Source organism: Caloenas nicobarica, unplaced genomic scaffold (assembly GCF_036013445.1).
Source record: "Caloenas nicobarica isolate bCalNic1 unplaced genomic scaffold, bCalNic1.hap1 Scaffold_614, whole genome shotgun sequence".
Classification (NCBI taxonomy): Eukaryota; Metazoa; Chordata; class Aves; order Columbiformes; family Columbidae; genus Caloenas; species Caloenas nicobarica.
The window spans coordinates 20,092-42,169 of record NW_027017603.1 but is presented as its reverse complement, the minus strand read 5'-3'; the positions used below and the strand labels follow the sequence as shown (position 1 = coordinate 42,169).

General features: G+C 70.2%; 5 protein-coding genes across 5 annotated transcripts; 3 read left to right on the top strand and 2 right to left on the bottom strand.

The window, feature by feature from the left end:
- Positions 1-4,454: 4,454 nt before the first annotated feature.
- On the bottom strand, positions 4,455-7,730 carry LOC136002882 (epithelial membrane protein 3-like). The gene is made up of 5 exons (XM_065658129.1): positions 7,630-7,730; positions 6,439-6,524; positions 6,229-6,328; positions 5,011-5,136; positions 4,455-4,611 (listed from the first exon to the last, which is right to left on the bottom strand). Exons 2-5 carry the CDS (start codon positions 6,514-6,516, stop codon positions 4,457-4,459), a joined length of 459 nt encoding a protein of 152 aa, XP_065514201.1. The 5' UTR covers positions 6,517-6,524; positions 7,630-7,730; the 3' UTR covers positions 4,455-4,456.
- A 7,094-nt stretch (positions 7,731-14,824) lies between these two features.
- LOC136002880 (uncharacterized) lies at positions 14,825-17,234 on the top strand. The gene is made up of 6 exons (XM_065658125.1): positions 14,825-14,879; positions 15,286-15,600; positions 16,162-16,337; positions 16,626-16,693; positions 16,772-16,850; positions 16,962-17,234. The coding sequence occupies exons 1-6, from the start codon at positions 14,825-14,827 to the stop codon at positions 16,995-16,997; spliced, it is 729 nt and encodes a 242-aa protein (XP_065514197.1). The 3' UTR covers positions 16,998-17,234.
- Positions 17,235-17,245: 11 nt separating this feature from the next.
- On the top strand, positions 17,246-18,775 carry LOC136002879 (proline-rich protein 2-like). Its single transcript, XM_065658124.1, has 4 exons — positions 17,246-17,288; positions 17,467-17,872; positions 18,171-18,453; positions 18,626-18,775. The coding sequence occupies exons 1-4, from the start codon at positions 17,246-17,248 to the stop codon at positions 18,773-18,775; spliced, it is 882 nt and encodes a 293-aa protein (XP_065514196.1).
- Positions 17,527-20,916, top strand: LOC136002881 (myeloid-associated differentiation marker homolog). Its single transcript, XM_065658127.1, has 2 exons — positions 17,527-17,934; positions 20,026-20,916. Exon 2 carries the CDS (start codon positions 20,026-20,028, stop codon positions 20,899-20,901), a length of 876 nt encoding a protein of 291 aa, XP_065514199.1. The 5' UTR covers positions 17,527-17,934; the 3' UTR covers positions 20,902-20,916.
- LOC136002878 (shematrin-like protein 1) lies at positions 19,017-19,949 on the bottom strand. The gene is given in 3 exon segments (XM_065658123.1): positions 19,017-19,043; positions 19,106-19,750; positions 19,788-19,949. Coding segments are annotated over 3 exon segments (834 nt in total).
- Positions 20,917-22,078: the final 1,162 nt, after the last annotated feature.

The following is a 22,078-nucleotide window of genomic DNA, read 5'->3' as shown; positions in this document are numbered from 1 at the left end:
TGGGGGGCTCACCGTCCCATGTTTTGGGGCTCACCGCCCGTTTTGGGGGCCCACTGCCCGTTTTGGGGGGTCACTGCCCATTCTTGGGGCTCACTGCCCATTTTGGGGCTCACTGCCCGTTTTGGGGCTCACTGTCCATTCTTGGGGCTCACCGCCCGTTTTGGGGCTCACTGCCCATTTTGGGGCTCACCGCCCGTTTTGGGGCTCACTGCCCATTCTTGGGGCTCACTGCCCGTTTTGGGGGCTCACTGCCCATTTTGGGGCTCACTGCCCGTTTTGGGGGCTCACTGCCCATTTTTGGGGCTCACTGCCCGTTTTTGGGGCTCACTGTCCATTCTTGGGGCTCACTGCCCATTTTTGGGGCTCACTGCCCGTTTTGGGGCTCACCGCCCGTTTTGGGGGCTCACTGCCCTTTTTGGGGCTCACTGCCCGTTTTGGGGCTCACTGTCCATTCTTGGGGCTCACTGCCCGTTTTGGGGCTCACTGCCCGTTTTGGGGGCTCACTGCCCATTTTTGGGGCTCACTGCCCATTTTGGGGCTCACTGCCCGTTTTGGGGCTCACTGCCCATTCTTGGGGCTCACTGCCCATTTTTGGGGCTCACTGCCCGTTTTGGGGCTCACTGCCCATTCTTGGGGCTCGCTGCCCGTTTTTGGGGCTCACCGCCCGTTTCGGGGTCCCCAGGCACCGTTTCCTGTGCATGGTGCTGCTGGAACGGGGGGGTTTGGGGTGCCCATGTTTTGGGGCTCACCGCCCGTTTCGGGGTCCCCAGGCACTACTTCCAGCGCGTGGTGCTGCTGGCGCGGCCGCGGGGGCCGCCGGGGGGGCCGCTGGAACTGGCCGCGTTCCGGGAGGTGCCGCTGGACGCGCTGGAGCTGCTGCTGGGGCGCGGGCGGGTGCGAACCCCGACGCGGGCGCGCGCGCGGCTGCACCTGGGGCTGCTGCTCTGGGGGACCCTCCTGTTCCTCAACATGGGGCTGGGGCTCATGGCCGACCTCAAAGTGGGGGCCACCGCGCTGCTCGTGGGGCTGGCGGCCGCCGTCACCTTCCGCGGGGCCAAGGTGGGTCGGGGGGGGCGAGGTGTGGGGGGTGAGAGGTGGGCGGGGGGACCCGGGAGTTCGGGAGGGACCCAGGAGTTCGGGGGGACCCGGGAGTTCGGGGGGCCCAGGAGTTGGGGGGACCCAGGAGTTTTGGGGACCCAGGAGTTCGGGGGGACCCGGGAGTTGGGGGGGACCCAGGAGTTGGGGGGACCCAGGAGTTTTGGGGACCCAGGAGTTCGGGAGGGACCCAGGAGTTCGGGGGGACCCGGGAGTTCGGGGGGACCCAGGAGTTCGGGAGGACCCAGGAGTTCGGGGGGACCCGGGAGTTGGGGGGCCCAGGAGTTTTGGAGACCCAGGAGTTCGGGAGGGACCCAGGAGTTGGGGGGGACCCAGGAGTTTGGGGGACCCAGGAGTTCGGGGGACCCAGGAGTTCGGGGGGACCCGGGAGTTTGGGGGGACCCAGGAGTTCGGGGGGACCCAGGAGTTCGGGGGACCCAGGAGTTTTGGGGACCCAGGAGTTCGGGAGGGACCCAGGAGTTTGGGGGACCCAGGAGTTCAGGGGGACCCAGGAGTTTGGGGGACCCAGGAGTTCGGGGGGGCCCAGGAGATTGGGGGGGACCCAGGAGTTCGGGGGGACCCAGTAGTTGGGGGGACCCAGGAGTTCGGGGGGACCCAGGAGATTGGGGGGGACCCAGGAGTTGGGGGGGACCCAGGAGTTCGGGGGACCCAGGAGTTCAGGGGGACCCAGGAGATTGGGGGGGACCCAGGAGTTGGGGGGACCCAGGAGTTTGGGGGACCCAGGAGTTCGGGGGGACCCGGGAGTTCGGGAGGGACCCAGGAGTTCGGGGGGGACCCAGGAGTTCGGGGTTTGTCTGTCCATCTGTCTGTCTGTCCGTCAGGCGTTCTCGCGGCGCCACGCGCTGGCCGCGCTGGAGCTGTCTGTCTGTCTGTCCAGGCGTTCTGGAACTGTCTGTCTGTCTGTCTGTCCGTCTGTCCAGGCGTTCTGGAGCTGCCTGTCTGTCTGTCTGTCCATCCATCCAGGCGTTCTCGCGGCGCCGCGCGCTGGCGGCGCTGGAGCTCGCGCGCTCGCGGTACCGCCGCAGCTCGGCCCAGCACGGGGACCTGGTGGCCGCGCTGACCCGGCGGGCGCAGGACGAGGCCACCAAGGAGGCGCTGCTGGCGGCCACGTTCCTGCCGCGCTGCGGGGGTGAGCGCGGCATGGGGACCGGGGACGGGGGACGGGGGACAGGGGGGGACAGGGGGACATGGGGACATGGGGGGACATGGGGGGACATGGGGGGACATGGGGGGACATGGGGACATGGGGGGACGGGGGGGACGGGGGAACAGGGGGATGTGCGGATATGGGGACACTGGGCTATGGGGACACAGGGCTATGGGGCCGTGGGGCTGTGGGGATGCAGGGCTATGGGTTCGTGGGTCAGTGTGTCTGTGGGTCCGTGTGTCCGTGGGTCCGTGGGTCTGTGTGTCTGTGGGTCCGTGGGTCAGTGGGTCCATGGGTCCGTGGGTCCGTGTGTCCGTGGGTCCGTGTGTCCGTGTGTCCGTGTGTCCGCGTGTCTGCGTGTCCGTGTGTCTGCGTGTCCGTGGGTCCGCGTGTCTGTGGGTCCATGGGTCCGTGTGTCCGTGTGTCTGTGTGTCCGTGTGTCCGCGTGTCCGTGTGTCCGTGTGTCCGTGTGTCCGTGTGTCTGTGTGTCCGCGTGTCCGTGTGTCTGTGTGTCCACGTGTCCGTGTGTCCGTGTGTCCGTGTGTCCGTGTGTCTGTGTGTCCGTGTGTCCGTGGGTCCGTGGGTCCGTGTGTCCGTGTGTCCGTGTGTCCAGATCCGTGTGTCCGTGTGTCCGTGTGTCCGTGTGTCCGTGTGTCCAGATCCGCGTGTCCGTGTGTCCGTGTGTCCGTGTGTCTGCGTGTCCGTGTGTCCAGATCCGTGTGTCCACGTGTCCGCGTGTCCGTGTGCCCACGGGCCGCGCCCGCAGGCCCCGCGCTGCCCCCCGCCGAGGCCGAGCGCCGCCTGCAGGCCGAGGTGGAGTCGTGGCTGCGCCGGCGCTTCGGGCTGCGCTTGAGCTTCCCCGCGCGGCGCGCGCGGCTGCGGCTGCAGGAGCTGGGGACCCCGCACCTGGACCCGGACCTGCACCCGGACCTGGACCCACACCTGCACCCGGACCTGGACCCACACCTGCACCCGGACCCTGAACCCCCAACCCCTGGCGCAGCTGCGGCTGCAGGAGCTGGGGACCCCGCACCTGACCCCGCACCTGGACCCGGACCTGACCCCAAACCTGCACCCACACCTGGACCCACACCTGGACCCAGACCCTGAACCCCCAAACCCTGAACCCCCAACCCCTGAACCCCCAACCCCTGACCCCCCAACCCCCGGCGCGGCTGCGGCTGCAGGAGCTGGGGACCCCAAACCTGACCCCACACCTGGACCCAGACCCTGAACCCCCAAACCCTGAACCCCCAAACCCCTGACCCCCCAACCCCTGGTGCGGCAGCACCTGTGGGACCTGGGGGAGCCCCCCGAGCCCCCCAAAACCCCTGAGCCCCCGGGGGCCCCGACACCCCTGAGCCGGGCACTGGGGGGGACCCTGGCGTCCGGGGAGGGACCCAGGTGTCCGGGGAGGGACCCTGGCGTCCGGGGGGGACCCAGGCGTCCGGGGGGGACCCAGGCGTCCGGGGCAATAAAGGGGGTCCCGGCTGCACCCCGACGGCGACTCTGCCTCCGGTTCCCACGATGCCGCGGGGCGGCCCCTCCCCCCGTTACCCACAATCCCTTGCGGTTCCCATTTTATTCCCGTGCGCGGGGGCGGGGCGCGGGCTGATGACGTCACAGCCCGTCACTGGCCGCGCGGGCGGTGACGTCACCGAATCGCTGACGTCATTGGTGACGTCACTGGCCGTGTCGACATTGTCGGTGATGTCATTCATTGTGTCAGTGTCACTGGTGATGTCATTGGGCGCGTCAACGGCGCTGGTGATGTCATCGGCCGTGTTGATGTCATCGATGACGCCACCAGCTGGGTTGACGTCATTGCTGATGTCACCGATGATGTCATCAGCCATGTTGATGCCGTTGATGACGCCATCGGCTGTGTTGACGTCATTGCTGATGTCAGCGATGATGTCATCGGCCGTGTTGACGCCGTTGATGATGTCATTGGCCGTGTTGATGTCATTGGTGATGTCAGCGATGACGTCATCGGCCATGTTGATGTCATCGATGACGCCATCGGCTGTGTTGACGTCATTGGTGATGTCACCGATGACGTCATCGGCCGTGTTGATGCCGTTGATGATGTCATCGGCCGTGTTGACGTTGTTGGTGATGTCAGCGATGATGTCATCGGCCGTGTTGACGTCGTTGGTGATGTCGGCGATGACGTCACGCGCCGGGCTGATGTCACTGGGTGGTCCTCAGGCAGGTGTACGCGACCCCATTGGCCAGCGCCAGGGCCCCGCCCAGCCAGGCCACGCCCAGGCAGTGGCCGAAGCGGCTCCCGGGGGGGCCCCGCCCCTGTGACGTCACCAGCCCCGCCCCCGCCAGCGCCAGCAGCCCTGCGGCCACGCCCACCGTCAGGGACCCAGGCGTCCGGGGGGACCCAGGCGTCCAGGGGGACCCAGGAGTTCAGGAGGGACCCAGGAGATCGGGGGGGGACCCAGGAGTTCGGGGAGACCCAGGAGTTTGGGAGGGGACCCAGGAGTTCGGGGGGACACCCAGGAGTTCGGGAGGGACCCAGGAGTTCGGGGGACCCAGGAGTTCAGGAGGGACCCAGGCGTCCGGGGGACCCAGGAGTTCAGGGGGGGACCCAGGAGTTCGGGGGGACCCAGGCGTCCAGGGGGACCCAGGAGTTCAGGGGGGGACCCAGGAGTTCGGGAGGGACCCAGGAGTTCAGGGGACCCAGGAGTTCGGGGGGACCCAGGCGTCCGGGGGACCCAGGCGTCCGGGGCGCTGACCTGCCGTGAGCTGGGTCCCGCCGGCGGCCCAGAGGCGCCTCCCGCGCGGCGCCTGCAGCTGCGCCAGGAGCAGCAGCAGCGAAACGGCCGAGAGCAGCAGCGAGGCGACCTGCAGGGCCTGGGCGGCTGCCCGGCGGCGCGGCCGCTCACACCGGCACGGCACGGCACGGCACGGACACGGCATGGACACGGCACGGCACGGCACGGACACGGCATGGACACGGCACGGCACGGCACGGACACGGCATGGACACGGCACGGCACGGCACGGACACGGCATGGACACGGCACAGCATGGACACGGACACGGCACAGACATGGCACGGCACGGACACGGACACGGCACGGACACGGCACGGACATGGACATGGACACGGCACGGACATGGACATGGACACGGCACGGACACGGCACGGACACGGCACGGACACGGCACGGACATGGACATGGACACGGCACGGCACGGCACGGCACGGCACGGCACGGCATGGACACGGCACGGACATGGACACAGTACGGACACGGACACGGACACGGACACGGACATGGACACGGACACGGACACACCCACAGACACACCCAGGGACACACCCACAGCCACACCCACGGACACGCCCCACACGTCCCCAGCCCCACACACCCCCAGCCCCACACACCCCCAGCCCCACACGTCCCCAGCCCCACACGTCCCCAGCCCCACACACCCCCAGCCCCACACACCCCCAGCCCCACACACCCCCAGCCCCACACACCCCCAGCCCCACACGTCCCCAGCCCCACACGTCCCCAGCCCCACACACCCCCAGCCCCACACACCCCCAGCCCCACACGTCCCCGGCCCCACACACCCCCAGCCCCACACACCCCCAGCCCCACACGTCCCCAGCCCCACACACCCCCTGCCCCACACACCCCCAGCCCCACACGTCCCCAGCCCCACACACCCCCAGCCCCACACGTCCCCAGCCCCACACACCCCCAGCCCCACACACCCCCTGCCCCACACACCCCCAGCCCCACACACCCCCAGCCCCACACGTCCCCACCCCACACGTCCCCTGCCCCACACACCCCCAGCCCCACACGTCCCCAGCCCCACACGTCCCCACCCCACACGTCCCCACCCCACACACCCCCTGCCCCACACACCCCCAGCCCCACACGTCTCCACCCCACACGTCCCCACCCCACACGTCCCCACCCCACACACCCCCTCACCCGTGTTCCCGTTGCGGCTGCAGCTCCAGCTCCGGTTCCCAGTTCGGACACAATCGACCCACAGGTTCAACTGGGCCCCGTCCGGCAGGACCCACCAGCCCTGGGGGGCAGCGTGTGGGGCCCGGACGCCTGGGTCCCTCTGGGGCCAGATGCCTGGGTCCCCTCTTGGGGTCGCTATGGGGCCCGGACGCCTGGGTCCGCGGGTCCTACCTTGTCCAGGGTGGCCACGAAGAGCAGGACGAGGACGAGGACATGGAAACCGGTGACGGCGACGAGGACGGAGCTCATGGCGGGAGCTGGGGGGACGGGGGTGAGGGGACCCCAAACCCCCCCCAGCCCCACCCCCCACAACCCCCCCCACCCAAACGGCTTCCGAATGTGGCTGGGAGGGACCCAGGCGTCCGGGAGGGGACCCAGGCGTCCGGGAGGGGACCCAGCATTTCGTGAGAGGACCCAGGAGTTCGGGATGGAGCACCCCCCCCGCCCCCCCAGTCACCTCTTGCCCCATCAGGAGGACCCAGGAGTTCGGGAGGGACCCAGGAGTTCGGGAGGGGACCCAGGAGTTCGGGGGGGACCCAGGAGTTTGGGGAGACCCAGGAGTTTGGGGGGGACCCAGGCGTCCGGAGGGACCCAGGAGTTCGGGGAGACCCAGGAGTTTGGGAGGGGACCCAGGCGTCCGGAGGGACCCAGGAGTTCGGGGGGGACCCAGGCGTCCGGAGGGACCCAGGAGTTCGGGGGGGACCCAGGCGTCCGGAGGGACCCAGGAGTTCGGGGAGACCCAGGAGTTCGGGGGGGACTCAGGCGTCCGGAGGGACCCAGGAGTTCGGGGGGGACCCAGGAGTTCGGGGGGGACCCAGGCGTCCGGAGGGACCCAGGAGTTCGGGGAGACCCAGGAGTTCGGGGGGGACCCAGGCGTCCGGAGGGACCCAGGAGTTCGGGGGGGACCCAGGAGTTCGGGGGGGACCCAGGCGTCCGGAGGGACCCAGGAGTTCAGGAGGGGACCTAGGAGTTCGGGAGGGACCCAGGAGTTCGGGAGGGGACCCGGGAGTTCGGGAGGGGACCCAGGAGTCCGGGAGGGACCCAGGAGTTCGGGAGGGGACCCAGGAGTTCAGGAGGGACCCAGGAGTTCGGGAGGGACCCAGGAGTTCGGGGGGGACCCAGGAGTTCAGGGAGACCCAGGAGTTCGGGGGGGGGACCCAGGAGTTCGGGGGGGACCCGGGAGTTTGGGAGAGGACCCAGGAGTTCGGGGAGACCCAGGAGTTCGGGGGGGACCCAGGAGTTCGGGGAGACCCAGGAGTTCGGGGGGGACCCAGGAGTTCGGGGAGACCCAGGCGTTCGGGAGGGACCCAGGAGTTCGGGAGGGACCCAGGCATCCGGGACAGCGCCCTCCCCCCCCGGTACCTCTTGCCCTGTCAGGGGGACCCAGGAGTTCGGGGGGGACCCAGGCGTCCGGGCGCTGAGCTGAACCGTTACACTCCGTGTCCACCCCAAACGGGAAGGGACCCAGGCGTCCGGGCCCCACCCACCCCCCCGCGTGGGTCCCTGCTTGGGGGAGGGGAGGGGCCCGGACGCCTGGGTTCCCTCCCGGACGCCTGGGTCCCCACCCAGGATTCCCCCGCCCCCCCCGCCCCAAGCCTGGCTGCTCATTGGCTGAGAGCCCAAGATCCAATGGATCCCGCGTCCTATTGGCTGCTGCACTGGGGGGGAGGGGGGGCCACGCCCCAGCTCTGATTGGCTGCTGACCAGGGCTCCGCCCAGCCTCTGATTGGCTGATTCCTGCGATACCGGGGGGACGCCTGGGTCCCCCCCCGAACTCCTGGGTCCCTCCCGAACTCCTGGGTCCCCCCGGACTCCTGGGTCCCCCCCCGAACTCCTGGGTCCCCCCGGACTCCTGGGTCCCCCCCCGAACTCCTGGGTCCCTCCCGAACTCCTGGGTCCCTCCCCGAACTCCTGGGTCCCTCCCGGACTCCTGGGTCCCCCCCGAACTCCTGGGTCCTCCCCGAACTCCTGGGTCCCTCCCGGACTCCTGGGTCCCCCAAACTCCTGGGTCCCTCCCGGACTCCTGGGTCCCCCCCGAACTCCTGGGTCCCTCCCGAACTCCTGGGTCCCCCCGGACTCCTGGGTCCCCTGGCGGGCGTGTCCCCCTCCCCCCCCCCCCGTCTCCACGGCAACGGGAATCGCGGGGGGGGGGACGGAAATCCCCGGATCACGTGACCGCAGCCCGGCGTGGGCGGGGTTTGCCGCGGGTCACGTGGCGCTGCGAGAGGCCCCGCCCACCCTGCCCTGCAGGCGTCGCTGTGGCAACGGCGCGGGGTCACGTGACCGGGGTAGGGCTCGGGCGGCGGGGGCTGTGGCGGGGTCACTCGGGGTCACTCGGGGTCACTCGCGGTCACTCGCGGTCACTCGGGGTCACTCGCGGTCACTCGGGGCGGGGGGCCCTTGGGGGCCGGGGTGGTTGTGGGGCGGGGACGGGACCTGGGGGCACTCGGGGGGCAGCTGTGGGGCCCGCGCCCCCCCCGCCCAGCACCGGTCGCTACAACAAACCAGCAACAGGTACCGGGAGGCGGGGGGTCTATGGGGCAGGTCCGGGGGTCTATGGGGCAGGTCCGGGGGTCTATGGGGCAGGTCCGGGGGTCTATGGGGCAGGTTCAGGGGATCTATGGGGCAGGTCCGGGGGTCTATGGGGCAGGTTCAGGGATCTATGGGGCAGGTCCGGGGGTCTATGGGGCAGGTTCAGGGGGTCTATGGGGCAGGTCCGGGGATCTATGGGGCAGACTCGGGGGATCTATGGGGCAGGTCCGGGGATCTATGGGGCAGGTTCAGGGGGGTCTATGGGGCAGGTTCAGGGGATCTATGGGGCAGGTCCAGGGATCTATGGGGCAGGTCCGGGGGTCTATGGGGCAGGTTCAGGGGATCTATGGGGCAGGTTCAGGGATCTATGGGGCAGGTCCGGGGGTCTATGGGGCAGGTTCAGGGGGTCTATGGGGCAGGTCCGGGGATCTATGGGGCAGACTCGGGGGATCTATGGGGCAGGTCCGGGGATCTATGGGGCAGGTTCAGGGGGGTCTATGGGGCAGGTTCAGGGGATCTATGGGGCAGGTCCAGGGATCTATGGGGCAGGTCCGGGGGTCTATGGGGCAGGTTCAGGGGATCTATGGGGCAGGTCCAGGGATCTATGGGGCAGGTCCGGGGGGTCTATGGGGCAGGTCCGGGGATCTATGGGGCAGGTTCAGGGGATCTATGGGGCAGGTCCGGGGATCTATGGGGCAGGTTCGGGGGATCTATGGGGCAGGTCCGGGGGATCTATGGGGCAGGTCCGGGGGTCTATGGGGCAGGTCGGGGGGATCTATGGGGCAGGTCCGGGGGTCTATGGGGCAGGTTCAGGGGATCTATGGGGCAGGTCCAGGGATCTATGGGGCAGGTCCGGGGATCTATGGGGCAGGTTCAGGGGATCTATGGGGCAGGTCCAGGGATCTATGGGGCAGGTCCGGGGGGTCTATGGGGCAGGTCCGGGGATCTATGGGGCAGGTTCAGGGGATCTATGGGGCAGGTCCGGGGATCTATGGGGCAGGTTCGGGGGATCTATGGGGCAGGTCCGGGGGATCTATGGGGCAGGTCCGGGGGTCTATGGGGCAGGTCGGGGGGATCTATGGGGCAGGTCCGGGGGGTCTATGGGGCAGGTCCGGGGGATCTATGGGGCAGGTCCGGGGGGTCTATGGGGCAGGTCCGGGGGTCTATGGGGCAGGTCCGGGGATCTATGGGGCAGGTCCGGGGGTCTATGGGGCAGGTCCGGGGATCTATGGGGCAGGTCCGGGGGATCTATGGGGCAGGTCCGGGGATCTATGGGGCAGGTTCAGGGGGTCTATGGGGCAGGTTCAGGGGATCTATGGGGCAGGTCCGGGGGTCTATGGGGCAGGTCCGGGGGATCTATGGGGCAGGTCCGGGGGGTCTATGGGGCAGGTCCGGGGGATCTATGGGGCAGGTTCAGGGGATCTATGGGGCAGGTCCGGGGGTCTATGGGGCAGGTCCGGGGATCTATGGGGCAGGTCCGGGGGTCTATGGGGCAGGTCCGGGGGTCTATGGGGCAGGTTCAGGGGATCTATGGGGCAGGTCCGGGGGTCTATGGGGCAGGTCCAGGGGATCTATGGGGCAGGTCCGGGGGATCTATGGGGCAGGTCCGGGGGGTCTATGGGGCAGGTCCGGGGGTCTATGGGGCAGGTCCGGGGATCTATGGGGCAGGTCCGGGGGTCTATGGGGCAGGTCCGGGGGATCTATGGGGCAGGTCCGGGGGTCTATGGGGCAGGTCCGGGGATCTATGGGGCAGGTCCGGGGGTCTATGGGGCAGGTCCGGGGATCTATGGGGCAGGTCCGGGGGATCTATGGGGCAGGTCCGGGGGTCTATGGGGCAGGTCCGGGGGTCTATGGGGCAGGTCCGGGGGATCTATGGGGCAGGTCCGGGGGTCTATGGGGCACGTCCGGGGGGTCTATGGGGCAGGTCCGGGGGTCTATGGGGCAGGTCCGGGGATCTATGGGGCAGGTTCAGGGGGTCTATGGGGCAGGTCCGGGGGATCTATGGGGCAGGTCCGGGGGGTCTATGGGGCAGGTCCGGGGATCTATGGGGCAGGTCCGGGGATCTATGGGGCAGGTCCGGGGGGTCTATGGGGCAGGTCCGGGGGTCTATGGGGCAGGTTCAGGGGGGTCTATGGGGCAGGTCCGAGGATCTATGGGGCAGGTCCGGGGGTCTATGGGGCAGGTCCGGGGGATCTATGGGGCAGGTCCGGGGGGTCTATGGGGCAGGTCCGGGGATCTATGGGGCAGGTCCGGGGGTCTATGGGGCAGGTCCGGGGATCTATGGGGCAGGTCCGGGGGGTCTATGGGGCAAGTCCGGGGGGTCTATGGGGCAGGTCCGGGGATCTATGGGGCAGGTCCGGGGGGTCTATGGGGCAGGTCCGGGGGATCTATGGGGCAGGTCCGGGGGGTCTATGGGGCAGGTCCGGGGGTCTATGGGGCAGGTTCGGGGGATCTATGGGGCAGGTCCGGGGGTCTATGGGGCAGGTTCAGGGGATCTATGGGGCAGGTTCAGGGGATCTATGGGGCAGGTCCGGGGGGTCTATGGGGCAGGTCCGGGGGTCTATGGGGCAGGTCCGGGGGATCTATGGGGCAGGTCCGGGGGTCTATGGGGCAGGTTCAGGGGGCTGGGGGGCAGCCCCTGGACGCCTGGGTCCCCTTTTGGGTGGGGGGTCCCTGAGAAGGTGCCCGGACACCTGGGTCCCCTGTTGGGGGGTCCCCGGACGCCGGGGTCCCTGGGTGGGGGGTCCCTCCCCGGACGCCTGGGTCCCCTTCCGGTGGATGCAGCCCCTCCCCCACAGATGGGGGACCCTCAGCGGCGGCTGCGGGGGCTGGAGGATCAACTGCAGCGGGTGAGGCCCCCGGACGCCTGGGTCCCTTTGTGGGGGGGTCCTGGACGCCTGGGTCCCTTTGGGGGGGGGTCCTGGACGCCTGGGTCCCTTTGGGGGGGGGTCCCGGACGCCTGGGTCCCTTTGTGGGGAGGGTCCCGGACGCCTGGGTCCCTTTGTGGGGAGGTCCCGGACACCTGGGTCCCTTTGCGGGCGGGGTCCCGGACGCCTGGGTCCCTTTGTGGTGGGGTTCTGGACGCCTGGGTCCCTTTGCGGGCGGGGTCCCGGACGCCTGGGTCCCTTTGGGGGGGGGTCCCGGACGCCTGGGTCCCTTTGCGGGCGGGGTCCCGGACGCCTGGGTCCCTTTGGGGGGGGGTCCCGGACGCCTGGGTCCCTTTGCGGGCGGGGTCCTGGACGCCTGGGTCCCTTTGTGGGGGGGTCCCGGACGCCTGGGTCCCTTTGCGGGCGGGGTCCCGGACGCCTGGGTCCCTTTGTGGGGGGGGTCCCGGACGCCTGGGTCCCTTTGTGGGGGGGGGTCCCGGACGCCTGGGTCCCTTTGTGGGGGGGTCCTGGACGCCTGGGTCCCTTTGTGGGGGGGTCCCGGACGCCTGGGTCCCTTTGTGGGGGGGTCCCGGATGCCTGGGTCCCTTTGTGGGGAGGTCCCGGACGCCTGGGTCCCTTTGTGGGGGGGGCTGCTGGTTCCTGGGGGTCTCGGGGTGCCCTGGGGGGGTCCCTGGGTCCATGGGTGGGGGCGCCCCCGGACGCCTGGGTCCCGGGGGCTCTGAGGGCGCCCCCTGCAGGCGGGGGCGGCGCTCGGGGGGTCCCTGGGGCTGAACCGGCGGCTGCGGCGGCACCTGGAGCAGCTGCGGGGGGAGCGGCGCCTCCTGCTGGCCCGGCTGCAGCACCGCGCGCGGGTGAGCCGCCCGGACGCCTGGGTCCCTCCCGGACGCCTGGGTCCCTCCCGAACGCCTGGGTCCCTCCCGGACGCCTGGGTCCCCCCCCGGACTCCTGGGTCCCTCCCGGACGCCTGGGTCCCTCCCGAACGCCTGGGTCCCCTCCCGAACGCCTGGGTCCCCTCCCGGACGCCTGGGTCCCTCCCGAACGCCTGGGTCCCTCCCGAACTCCTGGGTCCCCCCCGAACACCTGGGTCCCCCCCAAACGTCTGGGTCCCTCCTGGACGCCTGGGTCCCTCCCGAACTCCTGGGTCCCTCCCGAACGCCTGGGTCCCCCCCCAGACTCTTGGGTCCCCCCCGAACGCCTGGGTCCCTCCCAAACTCCTGGGTCCCTCCCGGACGCCTGGGTCCCCTCCCGGACGCCTGGGTCCCTCCCGAACTCCTGGGTCCCTCCCGAACGCCTGGGTCCCCTCCCGGACGCCTGGGTCCCTCCCGAACTCCTGGGTCCCCCCCCGGACGCCTGGGTCCCCCCCAGACTCCTGGGTCCCTCCCGGACTCCTGGGTCCCTCCCGAACGCCTGGGTCCTCTGGGGTGGACAAGGGATCTGATTGGCTGGGACGGGGATCCGGGATTAGGGGGCAGTGGAATGGAGGAATCTGATTGGCTGGGAGAGGGATCCTATGGACGTGCAACGTGATTGGCCAGGAGAGGAATCCCAGGGTCACATGAGTGAGACGGAGGGCTCTGATTGGCCAAGGGGTGTATTCCTGGGGTGACCGAGGGCTCTGATTGGCCGCAGGAGCTGGCGCAGACCCAACGGGAGATCGAGGCCGCCCGGGAACCAATGGGGACGATCCCGAGAGACGGGTGGGGACCCCCCGCCCCCCAGCCCCCCGGGACCCCCCGAACGCCTGGGTCCCCCTGAACTCCCCTGTTCCCCGGACGCCTGGGTCCCTCCCGGACGCCTGGGTCCCCAGGTGGTCCCCGCGGGTGCCGGTGGGTGACACCGACGGGCGGGTCCGGGCGCAGCAGCGGCGGCTCCGGCTCTTCCTGGAGACCAAGGAGCGACCGCGGCCCCCCCCAGGTACCGGACGCCTGGGTCCCCCCGGACGCCTGGGTCCCCCTGAACTCCTGGGTCCCTCCGAACTCCTGGGTCCCTCCCGAACTCCTGGGTCCCTCCCGGACGCCTGGGTCCCTCCCGAACTCCCGGGTCCCTCCGAACTCCCGGGTCCCCCCGGACGCCTGGGTCCCCCTGAACTCCTGGGTCCCTCCGAACTCCTGGGTCCCCCCGGACGCCTGGGTCCCCCTGAACTCCTGGGTCCCTCCGAACTCCTGGGTCCCCCCGGACGCCTGGGTCCCCCTGAACTCCCGGGTCCCTCCGAACTCCTGGGTCCCCCCGGACTCCTGGGTCCCTCCCGAACTCCTGGGTCCCTCCGAACTCCTGGGTCCCCCTGAACTCCTGGGTCCCCCCGAACTCCTGGGTCCCCCTGAACTCCTGGGTCCCTCCCGAACTCCTGGGTCCCTCCGAACTCCTGGGTCCCCCCGGACGCCTGGGTCCCCCTGAACTCCCGGGTCCCTCCGAACTCCTGGGTCCCCCCGAACTCCTGGGTCCCCCTGAACTCCTGGGTCCCTCCCGAACTCCTGGGTCCCTCCGAACTCCTGGGTCCCCCCGAACTCCTGGGTCCCCCTGAACTCCTGGGTCCCTCCCGAACTCCTGGGTCCCCCCAAACCCCCGGGTCCCCCCCCAGACACTTGAGTCCTCTCTGGGGTGGGGGTGGGTGACTCCCCGAACTCCTGGGTCCCCCCCGAACTCCTGGGTCCCCCAGGCCCCAGCTGACCCCACGCTCCCCCCCAGCAGGGCCCCGCCTGGACGCCTGGGTCCCCCCGGACGCCTGGGTCCCCCTGGACCCCCCCAGTGACCCCCCCGAGGTGGCGGGGGAGGGGCAGGAGGAGCCCCCTGAGGAGGAGGAGGGTGAGGGGGGGGTGGGGGGTCCCAGTCTATTTGGGGTTCAGGGGGTGTCTGGGGGGGTCCCAGCTCAGTTTTGGGGTTTGGGGACGTCCTGGGGGGGTTCGCAGTTTATTTTCTGTTCCTGGGGCGGGTCACGGTTCGTTTTGGGGTTCGGGGGTCACGGTTCATTTTGGGGTTTGGGGGTCACGGTGAATTCTGGGGTTCGGGGTCATGGTTAGTTTTGGGGTTCGGGGGTCATGGTTCATTTTGGGGTTCGGGGGTCACGGTTCATTGTTGGGTTCGGGGTCACGGTTCATTTTGGGGTTCGGGGGTCACGGTTCATTTTGGGGTTCGGGGTCATGGTTAGTTTTGGGGTTCGGGGGTCATGGTTCATTTTGGGGTTCGGGGGTCACGGTGAATTCTGGGGTTTGGGGTCACGGTTCATTTTGGGGTTCGGGGGTCACGGTGAATTCTGGGGTTCGGGGGTCACAGTGAATTTTGGGGTTCGGGGGTCACGGTTCATTTTGGGGTTCGGGGGTCACGGTGAATTGTTGGGTTTGGGGGTCACGGTGAATTCTGGGGTTCGGGGGGGTCACGGTTCGTTTTGGGGTTCGGGGTCACGGTTCGTTTTGGGGTTCGGGGGTCACGGTTCATTGTTGGGTTCAGGGGTCACGGTGAATTCTGGGGTTCGGGGTCACGGTTCATTGTTGGGTTTGGGGGTCACGGTGAATTGTTGGGGTTCGGGGTCACGGTTCATTTTGGGGTTCGGGGTCACGGTTCATTGTTGGGTTTGGGGGTCACGGTGAATCGTGGGGCCCAGGGCCCCCCCGCGGCTTCTCCCGGTTCCTGCTGGTGACGCAGCAGCAGCGGCAGCTCCGGCGGCTGCGGCAGCAACGGGAGCAGGTGGGACCCCAAACCCACCCGGAAGGCCCCGGGGACCCCCCCACGTCCTCGCGGAGCCTCCCGACCAAACCCCCTGCCCCCCAGCTGCAGGGGGCGCTGGCGGCCGAGGCCTCGGGGGGGCCCGGGGGGGCCCCGGGGGGGGCCCCCGAAGCGGCGGCGCTGGACGGGGAGACCCGCGAGCTGCAGGATCGGGCCCGCAGGGGGCGGAGCCTCCTGGGGCTGCTGGGGGACGGTACGGGGGACCCAGGCGTCCGGGGGGACCCAGGAGTTCGGGGGGACCCAGGCGTCCGGGGGGACCCAGGAGTTCGGGGAGACCCAGGAGTTGGGGGGGGACCCAGGCGTCCGGGGGGACCCAGGAGTTCGGGGAGACCCAGGAGTTTGGGGGGGACCCAGGCGTCCGGAGGGACCCAGGAGTTCGGGGGGGACCCAGGCGTCCGGGGGGACCCAGGAGTTCGGGGGGACCCAGGAGTTCGGGGAGACCCAGGAGTTTGGGGGGGACCCAGGAGTTCGGCGGGACCCAGGAGTTTGGGGGGGACCCAGGCGTCCGGCGGGACCCAGGAGTTCGGGGGGACCCAGGAGTTCGGGGGGACCCAGGAGTTTGGGGGACACACAGGAATTTGGGGGGACCCAGGCGTCTGGGAGGACCCAGGAGTTCAGGGGGACCCAGGCGTCCGGGAGGGACCCGGGAGTTCGGGGGGACCCAGGCGTCCGGGAGGGACCCAGGCGTCCAGGAGGACCCAGGTGTCCGGGAGGGACCCAGGAGTTCAGGCGGACCCAGGCGTCCGGCCCGCAGGTGTGGCGCAGCTGCTGGCCCAGCTGGATGAGGACACTGCCCCTGACCTTGACCCCGACCTTGACCCCGACCTTGACCCCGACCTTGACCTTGACCCTGACCCGCTGCTGGTTCAGCTGCGGCGCCTGGAGGCCGCGGTGGCGCGGCTGCTGCTGCGGGGGGGGGATCCCCCCCAGGTGGGGAACTGGGGGCACTGGGGGAGACTGGGGGGGGCTGGGGGGGGAAACTGGGGGGTTTGGGGGGCACTGGGAGCATCTGGGGGGCAACTGGGAGGGGGAGTGGGGAGAACTGGGGGTTTGGGGGGGCCCTCGGGGGGGAATTGGGGGTTTGGGGGGACCCTGGGGGGGTAATTGGGGTTCCCACGGGGGTAATTGGGGGTTTTGGGGGGACCGTGGGGGGGTAATTGGGGGGCTGGGGGGTTACTGGGGGTTACTGGGGGGTCCCCACTGTTTCCGCCCCCCCAGGTCCTGGCAGGGGATGAAGAAGCAGCAGCTGCTCCCGCCCCCCCCCCGCCGCGCCCCCCCAGCCCCAGGTGAGCCCCCGGACGCCTGGGTCCCTCCCGGACGCCTGGGTCCCTCCCGGACACTGAGCCCATGTCCCCCCCCAACAGGGAGGAGCCCCCGGGGGGGTCGCAGGACGAGGAACGACCCCTGAGCCGGGGGGAGCTGCGGGAGAGGGTCCTGCGAGAGGTGGGGCCGGACGCCGGGGTCCGCGGGTGGGGGGGCCCGGACGCCTGGGTCCCTTTTTGGGAGGCTCCCCGGACGCCTGGGTCCCCCATACCCCCCCCCCTCCCCCCACAGGTGCTGAGCCGCGAGGGCCCCTCCCCCCCCCAATAGGCTGGATCTGGGGGGGCCGGGACCCCTCCCCCACCCGGGAGGGACCCAGGAGTTCGGGAGGGACCCAGGAGTTCGGGAGGGGACTCAGGAGTTCAGGAGGGACCCAGGAGTTCTGGAGGGGACCCAGGAGTTCGGGAGGGACCCAGGCGTCCGGGCCATCCTCCATCCTCCCACCCGTCCCGCCACCCGGACGCCTGGGTCCCCTCCCGGACGCCTGGGTCCCGCGTCCCCCCCCGCGCCCCGTTTCCATGGCAACCAAATATTTGGGGCGGTTGCGGCCTCGTTGTCCCGGCAACGGCCAAACTTCCCAAAACCGCCCAAACCGCCCCAAAAGGCGCGCGGGGGGGTGGGGGGGCTGCCCCGTGTCCCCCCCCGTGTCCCCCCCGTGTCCCCCGAGCCCCCCCCTCCTGTCACCTCCTTGTGTCCCCCCCCCCCCCGGCCATACCCTGGGGTGTCCCCCCCCCCCCAGTTCCCAGGGATCCCCTGACGTCACCCCCGGGACCCCCTGACGTCACGGCCCCCAGGGCCACGCCCACCCCCCGCCCCCGCCCCGGGCAGAACAACGTCCGGAGAGACCCGAGTGGCGAGCGGAGAGACCCGAACCCGCCCGGAAAGACCCGAACCCCCCCGGAGAGACCCGAACCGGAGAGACCCGAACCCGCCCGGAAAGACCCGAACCCGCCCGGAAAGACCCGAACCGGAGAGACCCGAACCCGCCCGGAAAGACCCGAACCGGGGGGACCCGAACCCGCCCGGAAAGACCCGAACCCGCCCGGAAAGACCCGAGCCCGGAGGGACCCGAACCGGAAAGACCCGAATCTGACCGGAAAGACCCGAACGGACCCGAAGCCGCCCGAGGGGTCCCGAACCCACCTGTAGGGACCCCAAACCGTCCGGAAACACCCGAACCCGTCCGGAAAGACCCGAACCCACCCAGGTGAGTGGCGGGACCCACCGGGGCCCCTGGGGGGGGGATGAGCGGGGTCCTGGGTCCCCCCCGGACGCCTGGGTCCCCCCCGGACGCCTGGGTTCCCCCCACAGGATGCGGCCAGCGCCCGGGTGGGGGGGGGCAGGAGATTCTCCAGGTCCTTATATGGGCATAACCCTGAGCGCCCCCCCCGGGGCTGGACCCGGACGCCTGGGTCCCTTCCCGAATGCCTGGGTCCCCTCCAGAACTCCTGGGTCCCCTCCCGAACTCTCGGGTCCCGCCCCGAACTCCTGGGTCCCCCCAGAACTCCTGGGTCCCCTATTGGGTCTCCCGAACTCCTGGGTTCCTCCCCGAATTCCCGGATCCCCTCCCGGACGCCTGGGTCCCTCATCTAACGGGACAGAGTACGGGGTGTGGCCCAGAGGGGACCCAGGCGTCCGGGTGACGCCCCCACCCAAGGGGACCCAGGCGTCCGGGAGGAACCCAGGAGTTCGGGAGGGGACCCAGGAGTTCGGGAGGAACCCGGGAGTTCGGGAGGGGACCCAGGAGTTCGGGAGGGGACCCAGGCGTCCGGGAGGAACCCAGGAGTTCGGGAGGGGACCCAGGCGTCCGGGAGGAACCCAGGAGTTCGGGAGGGGACCCAGGCGTCCGGGCTGGTTCCCGGGGCGCCACCCCCCTTGCACACGCCCACCCCGCCCAGGCGCCCCCTGGCGGCCGCCCCCTCATCGCCCACGTAAAGCCGCCCAACCCCCCCGAGACCCCCCAGAGCTCAGAGACCCCCGTAACCCCCCGACCCCCCGTGGTACCCGCGGATCCCCACAAACCCCGCACAACCCGTAGACCCCCATGAACCCCATAGACACCCCTAACCCCCCCTGGACCCCTAGAGACACCCCACAGAACCCAGAGATCTCTCAACGCCTCATAGACCCCCAGAGACCCCCAGGGACCCCCAGGGACCCTTCTAAATGCCTCATAGACCCCCGTAAACCCCATAGAACCCATGGACCCCATAGACATCGAGAGACATCCCATAGACCCCTCTAAACCCCCCATAGACCCCCCTAGACCCCATAGACCCCATAGCCCCCCTAGACCCCATAGACCCCATAGCCCCCCTAGACCCCATAGACCCCGTAGACCCCGTAGACCCCCATAGACCCCCTAGACCCCCATAGACCCCATAGACATCTAGAGACATCCCATAGACCCCTCTAAACCCCCCATAGACCCCCATAGACCCCCATAGACCCCATAGACCCCATAGACCCCATAGACCCCTCTAAACCCCCCATAGACCCCCATAGACCCCATAGACCCCATAGACCCCGTAGACCCCATAGACCCCATAGCCCCCCATAGACCCCATAGACCCCCATACACCCCATAGACCCCGTAGACCCCATAGACACCATAGACCCCCATAGACCCCTGTAGACCCCATAGACCCCCATAGACCCCATAGACCCCCATAGACTCCATAGACCCCGTAGACCCCATAGACCCCCATAGACCCCATAGACCCCATAGACCCCCTCTAAGCCCCCCATAGACCCCCATAGACCCCATAGGCCCCATAGACCCCATAGACCCCGTAGACCCCGTAGACCCCATAGACACCATAGAGCCCATAGAGCCCATAGACCCCATAGACCCCCTCTAAGCCCCCCATAGACCCCCATAGACCCCCATAGACCCCATAGACCCCCATAGACTCCATAGACCCCATAGACCCCCATAGACCCCATAGACCCCGTAGACCCCATAGACCCCATAGACCCCGTAGACCCCATAGACCCCCATAGACCCCATAGACCCCCATAGACTCCATAGACCCCATAGACCCCATAGACCCCATAGACCCCATAGACCCCGTAGACCCCATAGACCCCCATAGACCCCCATAGACCCCCATAGACTCCGTAGACCCCGTAGACCCCATAGACCCCATAGACCCCGTAGACCCCCTAGACACCATAGACCCCATAGACCCCGTAGACCCCATAGACCCCGTAGACCCCCATAGACCCCGTAGACCCCATAGACACCTGATAGACCCCCCCCAGCCCCCCGGCCCCATGACGGCTGTTTCCTCCGCAGATGCCGGTGCCGTGCTCGCCGCGCTCGCTGCTGCGCTGGGCGCAGTCGCTGTGCTGCTCCGTGTCCGTGGGCGCCGCCGCGTCCTCGGGCCCGTGGCTGCGCGTGGGGGGCGAAGCCTCGGGCTGCGTGGCCGCCTGGGCCGTGCCCCTCGGCCTCACCCTCCTCCTCCTCCTGCACGAGGCCGCCGGGCGCCCCCCGCCCCGCCGCGACCTGCCCTTGACCTTGGCCGCCGCGGCCGCCGTCTCCTGCGCCGCCGCCACCGTCGTCTGGCCCCTGGGGCAGCTCCGCGACACCCGCGGGCTCCCCGAGCGCCACGTCGCCCTGCGCGTGGTGGCCACGGTGGCGTCGGCGCTGGCCGCTGCCGGCTACGCCGCCGAGGTGGCGCGGGACCGGGCGAAACCCGGCGAGACGGCGCCGTACCTGGCGACGCCGTCCGGGCTGCTCAAGGTGGGCGAGACGCTGGTGGCGCTGGTGCTGCTGGGCTTGGCGGCCGAGCAGGGGGCGGCGGCGGGGCGCGAGGGCTGGCGCTGGTGCCTGGCCATCTACTGCGTGTCCTTCGCGCTGGGGGTCCTCCTAATCGGGGGGTTTCTGGGGGGCTGGGGGTGGTGCGGCTGCGGGGGGGACCCGGTGGGGCTGCGGCGGGCGCTGGGGCTGCACGCGGCGCTGGGCTTCGCGGCGTACGCGGCGGCCACGGTGCTGTGGGCGCTGTGGGCGTTCCGGGGGGACATGGGGGGCCAGGAGCAGCGGCCGGGGGGCTGCGGGGCCGCCTGCCCCTGGGATCGCTGGGTGCTGGTGGCGGCGGCCACGGCCTTGAACTTGGTGGCGTTCGGGGCGGATTTGGTGCAGACGGGGAGGCTGGTGCTGCTGAGGGGGTGAGGGCTGGGGGAGGGGGGACACCCGGGGCGGGGGGGGGACCCTCATGGGGCAGGATCGGGCCCTCATGGGGCAGGATCGGGCCCCTCATGGGGCAGGATCGGGCCCCTCATGGGGCAGGATCGGGCCCTTTTTGGGGGGCAGGATCGGGCCCTCATGGGGCAGGATCGGGCCCTCATGGGGCAGGATCGGGCCCTTTTGGGGGGGGCAGGATCGGGCTCTTATGGGGCATGATCGGGCCCTCATGGGGCAGGATCGGGCCCTTTTTGGGGGGCAGGATCGGGCCCTCATGGGGCAGGATCGGGCCCTTATGGGGCAGGATCGGGCCCTCATGGGGCAGGATCGGGCCCTTTTGGGGGGGGCAGGATCGGGCCCTTTTTGGGGGGCAGGATCGGGCCCTCATGGGGCAGGATCGGGCCCTTTTTGGGGGGGGGGGAATCACCGAGGCCTTAAAGGGGGGGGGGGGGGGGGTCTCCTTAAAGGGGCCGCGCAGCCTTAAATTGTGGGCGGGGGTGGCGGGGAGGGGCCGCGATGTCATTAAAGAGCCGTTAATTGCGTTAATTGCTTCTTAAAGGGGCCGCTCAGTGTGTGTTTGTCTCGGGGGGTCACGGGGGGGTCAGGGGGCGGGGCCAGGGCGGGGGGCGGGGCCTCCCCTTCCAGGCCACGCCCCCGGGGCTGCTCCCTCCCCCCACCGCCCGGACGCCTGGGTCCCCCCGGGAGCGGGGGGAGGGGTGGAAAGGGACTCAGGCGTCCGGGCCCCGCCCCGCCCCCATTTCGCCGGATCTGGGTCTGGGCCCCCCCGGGGCCCGTCCCCCTTTCCCGGACGCCTGGGTCCCCTCCTTGCTCCAGGTGGGGGTGGGGGGTGTGGAGCTGCCCCGGACGCCTGGGTCCCTCGTGACACCCCCTCCCCCACCCGCAAGGGACCCAGGCGTCCGGGCCGCGCCCTCCCCCGCAGGCGCCCCCGCCCCCCCCACAAAGCGACGCGGTTCCTTTAAGCCAAACCCCGCCCCCCTCCTCCAGGCCACGCCCCCTTTCCGCCCCCGCCCCCCTCAGGCCACGCCCCCTCCCGCAGCGCTGGGGGCGCCGCCCCGGCCACGCCCCCTCCGCGGCTCCGCCCACCCCGGCCGGCCACGCCCCCTTGCTGGCTCCGCCCCCCGCGGCCACGCCCCCCGCAGCTGCA

What these genes read in the sequence shown, in the direction of transcription:
- LOC136002880 (XM_065658125.1), top strand. Translation starts at nt 14,825, where the DNA reads ATGGTTAGTTTTGGGGTTCGGGGGTCATGGTTCATTTTGGGGTTCGGG. An exon ending in CCTGGGGCTGCTGGGGGACG is followed by an intron (nt 15,601 to 16,161) that starts GTACGGGGGACC and finishes TCCGGCCCGCAG; the next exon opens with GTGTGGCGCAGCTGCTGGCC. An exon ending in CCGCGCCCCCCCAGCCCCAG is followed by an intron (nt 16,694 to 16,771) that starts GTGAGCCCCCGG and finishes CCCCCCCAACAG; the next exon opens with GGAGGAGCCCCCGGGGGGGT.
- LOC136002879 (XM_065658124.1), top strand. Translation starts at nt 17,246, where the DNA reads ATGGCAACCAAATATTTGGGGCGGTTGCGGCCTCGTTGTCCCG. An exon ending in GTTGCGGCCTCGTTGTCCCG is followed by an intron (nt 17,289 to 17,466) that starts GCAACGGCCAAA and finishes CCCCCCCCCCAG; the next exon opens with TTCCCAGGGATCCCCTGACG. An exon ending in AGTTCGGGAGGAACCCGGGA is followed by an intron (nt 18,454 to 18,625) that starts GTTCGGGAGGGG and finishes CACCCCGCCCAG; the next exon opens with GCGCCCCCTGGCGGCCGCCC.
- LOC136002881 (XM_065658127.1), top strand. Translation starts at nt 20,026, where the DNA reads ATGCCGGTGCCGTGCTCGCCGCGCTCGCTGCTGCGCTGGGCGCAGTCG.
- LOC136002882 (XM_065658129.1), bottom strand. Translation starts at nt 6,516, where the DNA reads ATGAGCTCCGTCCTCGTCGCCGTCACCGGTTTCCATGTCCTCGTCCTC. An exon ending in TCGTGGCCACCCTGGACAAG is followed by an intron (nt 6,329 to 6,438) that starts GTAGGACCCGCG and finishes GCTGCCCCCCAG; the next exon opens with GGCTGGTGGGTCCTGCCGGA. An exon ending in CAGCCGCAACGGGAACACGG is followed by an intron (nt 5,137 to 6,228) that starts GTGAGGGGGTGT and finishes GCCGCCGGGCAG; the next exon opens with CCGCCCAGGCCCTGCAGGTC.